The following is a 13609-nucleotide window of genomic DNA, read 5'->3' as shown; positions in this document are numbered from 1 at the left end:
GCAGTTTAGTTGGTATGCATTTTTTAATTATTTTATTGCAATTAATGAAGAATAACGATGAAACTAGGAAATAATGAAAATAAGACCCATTTAGCTGGTTTATGCAGCAATACACTCCATTTCCCATCATTTTATGTCGCCGTACTTGCTTTAATAAAATAGATAAAGCATTAATTACACAATGTGTGACTTTGCTCTTCTAAAAAAGCTTCTGCCTTCACTAGTGAGTGAAAAAGAGAGAAATATGAAATTGCAAGTCAGTTCCATTATTTCGGACTAAAACTACATGAACGCACATCACATCATATTTACGTTTGCCGACCTCTGAAGTATTAACTTACTGAGAATATACTGCCTATGTGTACTATCAAAATTTTAATAAATGGGAGATTCCTACTCGAAAGTTATACATAACCTCTTACGGTGTCATTACGATTGGGTCAGTTCGGAAAAGACGTAAACTATCAACATGGCAGACGAGTGTACAGTTTCAATAGTGAGTGATGGTTTTCATTTTTCTAAATGCATACTATATTATCGCTTGCTTTTTCAGCCATTGACATCAAGCGTTTCATACTTTATGTACATTTCTCCAGAGAAAATGGCATGTATTTGACCAAAATTACATTATTTTCAACAAGCAGAATTAAAACATATTATGGTGTCAAAATAAGAGTTCCCCAAGAAATATGCAAGAATGAACCTGACATATTCCATGTTTCTTGTTCTTTCTGACAACAAAGCGCTTCAACTTGACACACTGTAATTAACTCTCACATGAAGGCGTCAGTAGTATATGGCTGGTCATGTGATTCCATCATGGCAGCCCCCATGAGGGGACCCTCTCCATGTGATAAAAACAGCTTTAAAAAGGTTACTGATATGATTGGAGTCTACATGTCACATGAGCCATTGTGATTATTTGCTTGCGTTTAAATATTGCAAATAATTCCTTCACGAGTAAAACGTTTTCAATAAGGAAATAATTACTAAGTGCACCTTTAACTCTAAATAGCTTGTCGACAGTCCCACCAAGCACAAATCTCATCGCATTAGATAACAAAATATTAAACCACCTGGCTCTTAATAAAAAGATAGCAAGCAAAACATTTAATTAAAAACAAGTGTTTTTGGTGTTAAATTCTTGAACAGTAGATACACTTCAAATTTAGTGGAACATGTCCATAGTTAATGTGATTAACAACAGCTGTGGTGACGGTTAGGACACCTGTGTCCTAGCATGAGGATGACGGGCTTCATACAAGCACTAAACTTGGGAGCAAAAATGGCTAAAATAAGGTTAGTTTTAAGACAAAGCCTACAATTTCTTTTTATTTGCATTTTGTTTTCTAATTCAGTGGCAAGAGTGCAAATACTTGTCGGGACCACTGTATGGCTTTAAATGAATTGTACTTAAGGTGGATTTAAAACCAGGAGTTTTTAACTTGTACTAAACAGTGACATACAAATCCGATTGGTTGCATCATGCATTGTGATAGGATTTTCATCACTAGTTTGGACTTTGTCTAATAGTTCGTTCAGTCTGTGCCAATATTATTTGTTGTTATCGATATCTCTATTCTCAGTCAAGCATACCAGCACTGTGGTTCAGCGGGAGCGCGCTTCCATCTATCGCACGCGCCCCCGACACGGTCAAGTGCATCAGGCTGTTATTTCATGTTTGAAGCGCAGAATCGGTAAAGATGGCGATGTGTGCGGCGCTCCGATGTGCTTCGGCAAACTTTTCGGCAGCATTGCCCCTGCTCACAAGACCAGCACACATCTCGACGTGCCAAATTCTGCGAAGACCAAACAATTTAAGGACGCTTTACACGAGCTCGCGTCTCTCGGGAGGTAAAAAAAAACACACAACAAAAACATTTGAGTAGATAAACTCCAGCTCACATTTAGCTTTGCAGCCATTCCTGCTTGCATTATGTCTTTTTCAAGGACTTTGGAATGCTGAAATGTTTCTATTCTATAATCGCAAATCAATCGATTTGTTCTAGTGGTTTAACGTTTGTAACAATGTAACTTTCATGGTTACGTCATAATGGTCAGCAGGAATTTTGTAGTTTCCATAATTTATTCTAAGGGGCCGTTCACACCACATTGTTTTGCGTTCATTAGAGTTGTTTTGAAATGTTTTTTCTGTACAAACGTGCGCTGGTTGGGTCGATTCTAGTTGATTTTTATGCGTCTCATTTTATAGACCTCGTGTCAGGTTTAAGCCTTATGTGCCGAAAGTCGCACTTTTGTCATTTTCATTTTCGTTTTTTTTTTTTTTTTGCCCATTTGAGGGGAATTTGGATAGTTCAACCTAAGTTCCTAAAATACATCTATAATGCACTATAGGTTACACAAAACAGTTACTCACTCAGGACCTTCAGGACAAAAATGTCCCCATTGAAATCCATTAAAACTGCAATATTTGATCCCAGTGCCATTAAAGCATAAAATCATGAATTCTATGTCAATATGCTTTCATTCTGTAGCTCTGGCTTCAAAATGTAATTTTATATATATATATATATATTCCACCAGATTGCCCCATTTTGTCATGTTTAGCCTATGGAGCAAATGCATGCTTTTTTCCTATTTTCTGTATGCTGTATTATAGAGCACTGCAGGCCAATTGAATAAATGATGCAGCTAAAATTGTGTGGGTTTGTTGGTATGGATGTCAGTGTGTGTTTTGTAGGCGTGTATTGAGAAATGTGTGTCAAAAAACAAGTGGCATTATGTAAAAAAAAAACTTGTTGAAATCCTGAAAATGACTGAATATGTGGTAGTTATGATGAGGACTGATGTTTGTTAAAAACATTAACTCATAAATATTATTTTCCACTTTCAATATATATATGGCAGTTTTTTGACGCCGATTGTTTGTCCTCGAATGACCGATGAGTATCTATTTTTTTAATTTTTTTTATTATTATTATTGTCTGATGTCCAAGATCAAAAATCAAAGGCTGTCTTGCATGCATTAAAGTCCAGCTATGCTTCAGCATCAAGCTCTCTTCACAATCTGGTCAAACCTGTATTTCTTCTATATGGGCTGATGCACCAGACGACCTTCCTAAGAACTACAGTCTTAACCCATGTGGAGAATAATTAATTTTATTTTACGTTTATGCAGCATAAATTTAAAACGGTAAAGGTTTCATAGTCAAATAGTAGTTATTTTCTGAATCATACTTGTGCAAGGAAAATGGAGACACTGATGCTCAGAAATGTGGCTCTGGTTCTGCTTTTTAATTAGAATCACTAATTAATTTAGTTTTTGTTTTTTGTGTCGTGCAATATATTTTGGTCTGAATCCAGAATGCATTAAAATGTTCTGATCAACAAGAACAAATTTGTCATCTTGAGTTTTGGGAACATATGTAGCCTATTCTCCATGTCTCAACTTGCCCTTTTACATCTGCCTTTACAATCAACGATTGCACCATGTTTACACTAACTTTCTATTCAGTGCAAGGAGATTAAAAGGTAGAATAATTCAGAAAACGTACTGAAGAGGGAAAAGCATCAACGCTGGGAATCATTAATGGAACATTAAATGTTCCAGGTTCAATACAAGTTAAACTCAATTGACAGCATTTGTTGCATATGTTGATGACTTCAAATTATTTAAATTACTTACTAAGTCGTGGTTATAGTAAGACACTTACAATGGAAGTAAATGTTGCCAGTCCATAAACATTAAATTCCTTTAACATTGCATATATAGTCCAAATGTTCAACTGTCATCAGCTGGTTAATAAGTCAATATTTATGTCACAAGGAAAAGTCCTTGAAAACAAAGTCTACCACATTGTCGTTTAATGGTTCCATTTCATTCACATTTTTTAAACTTGTGTGTGTTTATATATATTTATATTTCTCAAACATGTTTTGTATCTCCACAGCTCTGAAATTTACAGACAAACATGAGTGGGTACAAGTAGAGGGGGATGTGTGTAGAGTTGGCATCAGCAACTATGCTCAGGTTTGCTCCTTTCCAGCCTATATAATATGTTTAGAAGTGTGTCCTATCCTGTTAATCTAATGTGTTTCTACTGCTGAATTGTTATGCACTTTAAAGTCAACATGAAACAACTTTTGCATACCAGGTGGCTCAGCGGGTGAGGCTCTGGTTACTGACCAGTAGGTTGGGGGTTCAAGCCCCAACACTGCCAAGATGCCACTGTTGAGCCCTTGATTAAGGCCCTTGACCCTATCTGCTCCAGGTGTACCATATCATGGCTGACCCTGCACTCTGACCCCAGCTTAGCTGGGATATGTGAAAACAAATACATTTCACTGTATATATGCAAAACATGTATGTATATATGTGTGACAAAATATAAAGGCTTCAGAATGGAGCAGCGCAGCTAGTTAAGGGTCGTCTCTATATGGCAGTGTTAGGAGGGTTTAAAAACTAAGAGGACTTTGTGACGTCAACTGAAAAGTTAAGTTGTTCTTAATAACTTAAGATATTAAGTTTTGATGAAAGATTTTCTTTGGAATAACGTGCACAATAATACCTTGAGCATGTGTTAATGTAAATGGGGTAAAATTTGATTTCATGTTGACTTTAAACATTAGATTTAAAGTGTCTACACCAATTGTAATAATATAGAATTGATAGTAGTTCACCTAAAAAAGAAAATTCTCATCATTTACTCACCCTCATTCCATCCCAGATGTGAATGACTTTCTTTTGCACAACATAAATGATTTTCTTTAGGTACACACAATACAAGCCAACAGTATGACTGCAGTGGTTTAATCCTTATCCTCAGAAGTAATATGATGGGTGTGAGTGAGAAACAGATCAATAAAGAAGTCATTTTGTGCTATAAATTCTCCTTCCAGCCCAGTAGGTGGCGATAGGAACAAAGAATGCAAATCGCCCAAAACAAAGAACTTTTAGGAGAGAAGAGTGCTTAAGAGGGCTGTTTGAAAGTGTGGATTTATAGTAAAAACGGACTTATATTGTTCTGTTTCTCACCCACACCTATCATATGTCTTCAGATAGTCATGGATTACTTTTATGCTACCTTTATGTGCTTTTTGTGGTTCAAAGTTGTGGACTTGTATGGACCTACTGAGCTGAAATATTCTTCTAAAACTCTGCAGAACACAAACAAAGATGAAAGAAAGTCACATCTGGAATAGCATGAGGTTGAGTAAATGATGAGAATTTCATTTTGGGTGAACTATCACTTTAAGGTTGGTATGAAATTGCCTTAGAAGATGTTTTGACACTTTTTCTTAATTTTCACCATAGGAAGCGCTAGGTGATGTGGTTTACTGTGGGCTTCCAGAGGTGGGAACAAGACTTGAACAAATGGGTGAGAACTTGTATCATTTCAAGTCTCCCATCTTATGCCGTTTGTGTAACAGCACAAGCAACATGAATGGTAATTTTCTTTCAGACGAGTTTGGTGCTTTAGAAAGTGTCAAAGCTGCTAGCGAGTTGTATTCTCCATTGACTGGAGAGGTAACCGAAATCAACACAAAGCTGTCAGATAACCCTGGACTAGTAAATTCAGCCTGCTACGAAGGCGGTGAGTGTAGCAGTATTATGCCTATTGTACTAAGATGGCAAACGCTTGACTTTGGATGTATTATATACCACTAAAATATTATTTTCTCTCACTTTAAGGATGGCTAATTAAGATGACCATAGAGAAACCTGCAGAACTTGATGTCCTCATGGATGAAGCTGCTTATGAAAAATTCATCAAATCCCTTGATTCATAAAGGTGTTGAGAATTTCATTATTTGTTGTTCTAAATCACGCAGAGCCATTTGGAATTCAAAATCGCTATTTAGGATGCCACTGTTAGAATGAGAACTCAAACTATTGTTTGAAATATATTTATTTTGATTTTGTCATTTTTGTTCCCACCATAATCATTTCTGTAATGTGTTAGATTAAAAAGCCACATTTTTCAAATGGTTTTAGGTGCTTAATGTGAAGGGAGGAGCTGGATCTTAAGTAGTGTATTTGCCAATAGTGGGTGCCATTGAAGTAACCGACATCATGCAATAAAATGGACATTTTTTATTTGTGATTTTCATTATGGCATGAACCTTTCCCTTTGCAATTAAAATGTATTAAGTCTTAAGTCTCTTCTATTGATGACCCTTGTTACTTACTGTTGTTTTCCGTATCTTAGACTACATGAATGCAAAGTACAAGTATGGTGCAGCAAATATTAGCTTTTGTGATATTTTATTAAAAAGGACCATTTTCATTTAAGATATTTGTCAAGCACAAATATTTTGAGATAAGTATCAAAATGTTATGCAACCCCCAAGGTTGCCTTTGATGTTTTTTGTACATATACATCTCTGCTAAAAATTCACTGATCATGATTATTTTGTTACAATGGCACATGTCAAGTGGTGGAATATATTAGGCAGCAAGTGAACAGTTAGTTCTTGAATTTCATGTGTTGGAAACAGGAAAAATGGGCAAGTGTAAGGATCTGAGGGACTTTGACATGGGCCAAATTGTGACTAGGTCAGAGCATCTCCAAAACGGCAAGTCTTGTGGTTAGTACCTACCAAAAGTGGTCCAAGGAAGGACAACCTGTAAACCAGCAACGGAGTCATGGGTGCCCAAGGCTCACTGATGTGCGTGGGGATTAAAGGCTAGCCCATCTGGTTCGATCCTACAGAAGAGCTACTGTAGCACAAATTGTTGAAAACCATAATGCTGGCCATAATAGAAAGGTGTCAGATCACACAGTGCAATGCAGCTTGCTGTGTATAGGGGCTGTGTAGCCACAGACCAGTCAGAATGTCAATGCTGACCCCAGTCCACCACCGAAAGCACATACGGTACAATGAGCATGTGAGTGTCAGAACTGGACCATGGACCAATGGAAGAAGGTGGCCTGGTCTGATGAATCACACTTTCTTTTAGATCATGTGAATGGCTGGTGCGTGTGTATTGTTTACCTGCGGAAGAGATGGCAGCAGGATGCACCATGGGAAGAAGGCGGGCCGGCGGGCCGGCAGTGTGATGCTCTTGGCAATGTACTTCTGGTAAACCTTGGGTAGTCATGTGGATGTACTTTACCTAAAGTTGCAGACCACGTACACCCTTTCATGGTAGCTGTATTCCCTGATGGCAGTGGCCTCTTTCAGCAAGATAATGCGCCCTGCCACACTGCAAAGTAGTACAAGGTGTTGACTTGGCCTTCAAATTTCCCAGATCTCAATCCGATTGAGCATCTATGGGATGTGCTGGACCAACAAGTCTGATCCATGGAGCCCCCACATCACAACTTACAGGACTTGAAGGATCTGCTGCTAACGTCTTTTGTGCCAGATACCACAGGACACCTTCAGAGGTCTTGTGGAGTCCATGTCTCGAGGTTTCAGAGCTGATTTGGCTGCACAAGGGGGACCTACATGATATTAGGCAGGTGGTTTTAATGTTGTGGCTGATCAGTGTATGTGAGGCAGCATTTTGTTTTCCTTCTGTACAGTATGCACTATTTTCTGTTCAGAGGTATTTTTGCTCTCTTGATGCTGAGATTGGTGTAGGGGCATGTGCAAAAGAGAACCATGACCACACTGCAGCCCAGCACACCTTGACCTTTGTCCTTAGATTAAGTCACAGATGAGTTTCAGTGTTCCAGTGATCAATGATTAATGAAGCAGTTATTAGAGTAACTTTTTCTACCAGCCTGAAAAGATATATACATCAAATTTCTCATGATGCTTTCCCCCTACATTTTGTTCATGTAAAAAAACACTTTACATTTACATTTACATTTATTTTGAGATTTTCTTTAAGTGACTGCGTCCTAAACATATGTAATATATCCTTTTTTTTTATTACAAAATCTCATCTCAATGTAGATGTCTGAGGTTCCAGAGCAAATATAGCTAATTTGCTCAGTGCTTGTAATTGTGACATTTTTAATAGCATAAAACATTCACATATAATGGCAAATTTAAATGTCTATTATTATCTATTTTAGATTGGACTACCATGAAGTACTAATGGTTAACAAGCTTTGCTCAAGCCTGTGTCTGGGCATCCAAACAATGCTTCATAGAAATGACCAAGTGCTGTTTGCACATGACCCTTTTGACTTTTCTCAGATAGAATTGAAAAATCTTAAATAAATGAACATATTAGGTACATTGAAAACAGTATAATAACCTATGCAGTAAATTAAAACATTTTTCATTTATAAAAGGCTTGTCAGTGTGGAAATTATGGCTCTTTATGATTTTAAACAATTAAAGGTGGGGTATGTGATTTTCTTTTTTGACCATTTTTTCAAAATAACTTGAAATCCTATTCCTAACCCACTTACTGGCTGTAAATTAGAAGCACTGAAATGAAAATTAAGCAATTTAATCATCTGTGGAACGGGCAGGACTCGAAAAACTCCAGCCGATCATTTTCAAGACCATCTAGAATCATTGGACAGAAAATGTGTCAATCAAACGGTCGTACCATGCCCCCTCCCCCACCACCCTGGCGCGCGTGTCCCGTTCGTCATCAGCTGCTTTCAGATGGAGCGGCATTTACTACACAGAGCTGTAGTTCATCACTAACAAGCTGGGCAATTTACCCTTCATTATCACGGCCCAGCTTGTTAGTGAACTACGGCTCTGTGTAGTATACGCCGCTCCATCTGAAAGCAGCTGATGGCGATTTACTAATCAATGAATGCACTTTATGTTATGTGCTTTACTGACGAGATGCGCATAACAATCTCATCTGATAACGTTATATCGGTCAGCCCTATATTTAGCCATAAACTTCGGTGACAACCAGGACGTCCAATATATTTTTATATATTTTATATTTATACAATATATATTTACATTTCAAAAACATCAATTTTCTAACAATACTAATGATTTATGTGACTGTTGAACGTTAATAATATCTGGTGCAACTTACCGCTGAATGTTGTGCCATGTTGACGGTCTTAGCAGGTAAATGGTGACGTCATGCAGAAACTCCAACCTATGCTAGCCTGGCTCGCTCTCGCGCATCTGAGTTTTCGCTCGTGCATGATTGCGCGTCCATGTTTTTCGAATGGGTGGAGTCAGGGCCAGCGTTGGAGGAGAGAAGGTAGGACCTTATGAGTTGTGTATTTTCAAAATCTGCCGGCCGTTTTGCAAATCACATACCCCACCTTTAAGGACTCAAGGGAATTTGTGAAAGTAACCATGGTTTGCTTTACAGCGCCCCCTAGTGTGCGATTTATAAATGCTAATACATTTTATGTTGTCCCAGCCATTGTAGAAATTCACTTTCACAGTGGGTTATTAATTTGATCCTTGAGTGAAACTAAGATTAGTCATGTGATCCTAACATGGCAGCCCCCACGAGGGGACTCTCGCCATGTACAATAAAACAGCTTTATAAGGCTACTAATATGACTGGACTCTTCATGCAAGAGCTCACGATTTCATACATATGTTTCAAAAATACAATTAATTTATTTAGGAGTAAAACTAATTAAATTAGGGAAAAAAACATAATACTAAGTTCACCTTTATGATTTCCACATTCGAGTTTTGTAACATGATTCCATCAAACTAAACTGAGAAGTCTTGAATAATAATAATAAAAACTAAAGTTTGACAACATTTAGTTTTTATAAACATTACACAATTCAATTTGATGCATTTTTGTAATGAAATTGAAATGCGTAAATCTTAAAAAAAAATAAAAAAACAATAGGCTAAAATATCAGTTTGTGAGTGTATGGTAAACATTTAACATATTTATCAAATAATAACTTATTTTCTGGTTTTAATGTAGCCAAGATACTGACAAAACACTATTGCGTTATTTTACATCTATTAATAAAATAATATTATTATACTGTCTTCATCCTAACATTTTGATTTTTGACTGTTTCAAGGTGCATTGAGGAATTTCCATTTTCATTAAGAAATTGCCTAGTGTGATGATTTGTATTTTATACTTATTTAATTTCTTTCTTTCACTTGTTTTTGTATTTATTGTCAAATTCCCCCGGTGTCATAATCACATTCTTCACATTCTCGATGTTGAAATTAACATCTAATTCTACAATAACTCGTGCTAGCTGTTGAACTTTTAATTTGCTTTTCTCTTCATGTGCTTACACCGACCGGCTTCACACTTCCGGTATAGTGGCGCAACGGTCGCTGTTATTGGTCCATTTCTTCATATCCTTTCAACCATGCTGTACAACTTCCTTTTCTTTTTCAGCCACTTCCGCTTCGGACGGTATGTGCATTTACTCCAAATGAACCCAAAGTTTATCCATCTTAATCCTTAGCACCTGTTCGTGACACGACAATTAGAAATGTCCAGCTTAAAAAGACACATTTTTGTGTATGCGAAGGTCGGTTTATTTTTAGTCTTATGCTTTGTTGAGAGTACTAAAAGTACACTTTACCCCTAGTGTCAACTGTCTATAATCAACTGCCAAATAACCTGACAAATGTTTGAATATTGAAATTTAACTGAACCTTAGTAGTATGTTACTTCAAGAGTGTTGGCCATCCGTTTACATTAAGCCGCTAGCATGCTAGCCACGTTTACGTCAAGCATGTCAACAAGTCATGCAGTAGCAGATCCAAGATGTAGTGTTCCGGCTTGTGGGACTGTCGTTAAAATGTATGTAATTACTCTCCGACAACTTTATAAACCAGCATCTCAGATGTCTACTTTTAAATGACGGTGGTTTGCTTCAGTTCACGCTGCTTGAATTGTGAGAAGCATTTATGTAACTGGACAAGACAGAGCAGAGAGCTGATTGGTATGTCTTTTATTTTACATAAGGAGTGAACAATCATGGCTCCCAGCCGGAATGGCATGCTTTTGAACCCCCACTTTCACAAGGACTGGCAGAAGAGAGTGCGCACCTGGTTCAACCAGCCTGCCAGAAAGTTCCGCAGGTAAGACAGCATCCTGTAAGTGTTTTAAAGTGCCTGATGTGCTTGCTAGAAAATATTAGTGAATGGAAAGTTTCTTTTGAAATGAACTCCCTTTAAATTATTTTTGTTGATTCTTTTTCTTAGGCGCAAGGCTCGGCAGGCAAAGGCTCGGCGTATTGCTCCTAGACCAGTTGCAGGTCCTCTTCGGCCAGCAGTCAGGTGTCCAACCATCCGGTATCACAACAAAGTGCGTGCCGGACGTGGTTTCACCCTGGAGGAGCTAAAGGTAATTTTGGTGTTGAACATTTTTCACTCTGCCCAGTTTAAAGGAGTAGTTAACCCAAAAATGTAAATTCTCTCATCATTTACTCCCCATCATGCCATCCCAGACTAAAATGTTGCTCCTTTTTCACAATAAATCAGCATTGTCCTTGGCGATCATGATTTCAATCTTGATTACGCTTCCTAGCGAGTTATATTTTGGTCTGATCTCACCCATAAACTACTGGATTGCATCAGAAGACACTGATGAATTACTGGAGTTGTTTGGACTACTTTTATGCTGACTTTATTTGCTTTTTGGAGCTTCAAAGTTTTGCTCCCCATTCTTTTACATTGTATGAACTTGCAGAACTGAAACTTTCTTCTAAGAAAGTCAAGCACATCTATGGTGGTATGAGGGTTTGTAAATTGATTGGAGAATTTTTATTTTGGAGAACTTTTTCTTTAACCTTGGGACACTGAAAATGCTACTTGCTTCAAAAACTTGACCGTCTCAGAGTTTTATCTGTCTCCTACTTGTCCAGCTAGTTACTTTGCTGGTCCAGATAATGGTCTAATTTTTCATTGCACTTAAAACAGTCGGATGATGACAATTTCTCCGGAATCTCTGTACCACCTTGATGATTCTCCTTGAACCCTTTTTGCTGACGACTGTTCTTGACTTAACAGATATTTAAAACGTAGAAGTTGGGGCAGTATAAGTTTCATCTTAAAGTCATTCATGTCTGTTGCATATGTACTTTAATCTGGTCACAGGCAGCGGGAATCAACAAAAAGGTTGCCCGCACCATTGGCATCGCAGTCGACCCTCGTCGTCACAACAGATCCACAGAGTCTCTGCAATCCAATGTACAGAGGTTGAAGGAGTACCGCTCCAAACTCATCCTCTTCCCCAAGAAGGCTTCTGCACCTAAGAAGGGAGACAGCACTGTAAGTGGCTTTGGTTTAGTTTGTAATTGGTTTGGTTTAGTTCATAATGTATTTTAGCTTGACACGGTCAAATTTATCTGCATAGAATCATAAAATATCGACTTGCAATCATGAGTCTCACATTTTTAATAGTATAGTTTGTCATAATAGATTGAATAGACATAATAGCTCCTCGTACATCTTCAGTGTTTGCAGTCAAATGATGACACACTCCGGAATCTCTGCACATCTGTGATGACTTTCCCTTGAACCCTTTTCCAGCTGATGACTGCATAGTATTTGCAATCATAGTCCCCAATGTTGTGCTGATTGGTCTTTTGATATGATGCCCTCTTTTTGTATTTGTAGGAGGAGGAGCTGAAGATGGCTACACAGCTTACTGGACCGGTCATGCCAATCAGAAGTGTATGTATTAAGCTTGAGATCCATGCATTTTTCACTCCTGGATAATCAGAATTTTCCCGTTGATTATCGGTCTATATTGGATTTATAATTTTTTTCAGATATAAATAGGGCTTTTCGTTGCACAATAATCTTTGTCTCTTCATACATATTTCTAAACACAACTTTGGTGACGTGTAAGTGGCAGGGTAACTTAAAGAGGGTCGCACATCGGATGCGTCTGGTAGATGGCAAGGCACGTTTAAAAAAAAAAAAAAAAAAAAAAGTTTTGCAAATGTGTATTTACGTGGTTTATGTAGACCATTCTTTATACACTAATGTTTAGCCAGAACCATTGTTACTATTGGAGAAATTAGTCTTGCTAAGGCGTAGCTTGCATTCTTAGTTTTCGTTTTCTAAGGGGCTGTCCATATTTTCCACAGGTTCACAAGAAAGAGAAGGCCCGTGTCATCTCAGAAGATGAGAAGAACTTCAAGGCCTTTGCCAGCCTGCGTATGGCCCGCGCTAATGCCCGTCTCTTTGGCATCCGTGCCAAGAGGGCAAAGGAGGCTGCGGAGCAGGATGTAGAAAAGAAGAAATAAACTATTTGCAAGGAACTTTCAAAAAATAAAATGTGTATAAGAAAGACCTTGTTTTGGATTCATTTCTCAGATAACCTTTAGTTTTAAAGTTCCTCAGACATATAATTTTTTTATTTAATTGTCATTTTATTACCCTAATGTATTTACCAAACCGGTATGACTTTCATTTAACATGGAGATGTTGGGGAGTCTCAATCACCATGCACCATTTTCTTGCAATGTGTTGGAAAAAGATGCATGGTGACTTATAGTTCAAATGAAAATTCTCATAATTTACTCACGGACAACTATTGATCTATTTCTCACCCACATGTATCATATTGTGTATGAACACATTGATCTAACCACTGGAGTCTTATGGATTACATTATGCTGACTTTGCATTTTGGAGCTTTAAAGTTTTGGCACCCATTCGCTTTCATTGTATGGACTTACGGAGCTGAAATGTTCTTTTAAAAATCTTTGTGTTCTGCAAGGAAAGAAAGCCACACACCTGTCACGAGGGGGGAATA

The 13609-nt window shown here is 37.7% G+C and overlaps 2 protein-coding genes and 2 non-coding genes across 4 annotated transcripts; all 4 read left to right on the top strand.

Annotated features, from left to right (window-relative positions):
* The first annotated feature begins 1647 nt into the window (after positions 1–1647).
* On the top strand, positions 1648–6177 carry LOC127647177 (glycine cleavage system H protein, mitochondrial-like). The gene is made up of 5 exons (XM_052131281.1): positions 1648–1854; positions 3912–3991; positions 5276–5339; positions 5424–5555; positions 5654–6177. The coding sequence occupies exons 1-5, from the start codon at positions 1704–1706 to the stop codon at positions 5749–5751; spliced, it is 525 nt and encodes a 174-aa protein (XP_051987241.1). The 5' UTR covers positions 1648–1703; the 3' UTR covers positions 5752–6177.
* A 4023-nt stretch (positions 6178–10200) lies between these two features.
* LOC127647164 (60S ribosomal protein L13-like) lies at positions 10201–13141 on the top strand. Its single transcript, XM_052131257.1, has 6 exons — positions 10201–10249; positions 10808–10923; positions 11047–11188; positions 11941–12114; positions 12463–12519; positions 12939–13141. Exons 2-6 carry the CDS (start codon positions 10820–10822, stop codon positions 13095–13097), a joined length of 636 nt encoding a protein of 211 aa, XP_051987217.1. The 5' UTR covers positions 10201–10249; positions 10808–10819; the 3' UTR covers positions 13098–13141.
* Positions 11769–11851, top strand: LOC127651995 (small nucleolar RNA MBII-202). Its single transcript, XR_007971645.1, has one exon. It is a non-coding gene; the product is annotated as a small nucleolar RNA MBII-202 (small nucleolar RNA).
* On the top strand, positions 12315–12397 carry LOC127651987 (small nucleolar RNA MBII-202). Its single transcript, XR_007971644.1, has one exon. It is a non-coding gene; the product is annotated as a small nucleolar RNA MBII-202 (small nucleolar RNA).
* Positions 13142–13609: the final 468 nt, after the last annotated feature.

Source organism: Xyrauchen texanus, chromosome 1, assembly GCF_025860055.1.
Source record: "Xyrauchen texanus isolate HMW12.3.18 chromosome 1, RBS_HiC_50CHRs, whole genome shotgun sequence".
Lineage (NCBI taxonomy): Eukaryota > Metazoa > Chordata > Actinopteri > Cypriniformes > Catostomidae > Xyrauchen > Xyrauchen texanus.
This window is presented reverse-complemented; position numbering and strand designations above follow the sequence as displayed.

Excerpts from the sequence above, each read along its gene's own strand:
- LOC127647177 (XM_052131281.1), top strand. The coding sequence starts at position 1,704 with ATGGCGATGTGTGCGGCGCTCCGATGTGCTTCGGCAAACTTTTCGGCA. Across the intron at positions 1,855-3,911 it reads GAGCTCGCGTCTCTCGGGAG|CTCTGAAATTTACAGACAAA; the intron begins GTAAAAAAAAAC and ends GTATCTCCACAG. Across the intron at positions 3,992-5,275 it reads GCATCAGCAACTATGCTCAG|GAAGCGCTAGGTGATGTGGT; the intron begins GTTTGCTCCTTT and ends TTTTCACCATAG.
- LOC127647164 (XM_052131257.1), top strand. The coding sequence starts at position 10,820 with ATGGCTCCCAGCCGGAATGGCATGCTTTTGAACCCCCACTTTCACAAG. Across the intron at positions 11,189-11,940 it reads TCACCCTGGAGGAGCTAAAG|GCAGCGGGAATCAACAAAAA; the intron begins GTAATTTTGGTG and ends ATCTGGTCACAG. Across the intron at positions 12,520-12,938 it reads CGGTCATGCCAATCAGAAGT|GTTCACAAGAAAGAGAAGGC; the intron begins GTATGTATTAAG and ends TATTTTCCACAG.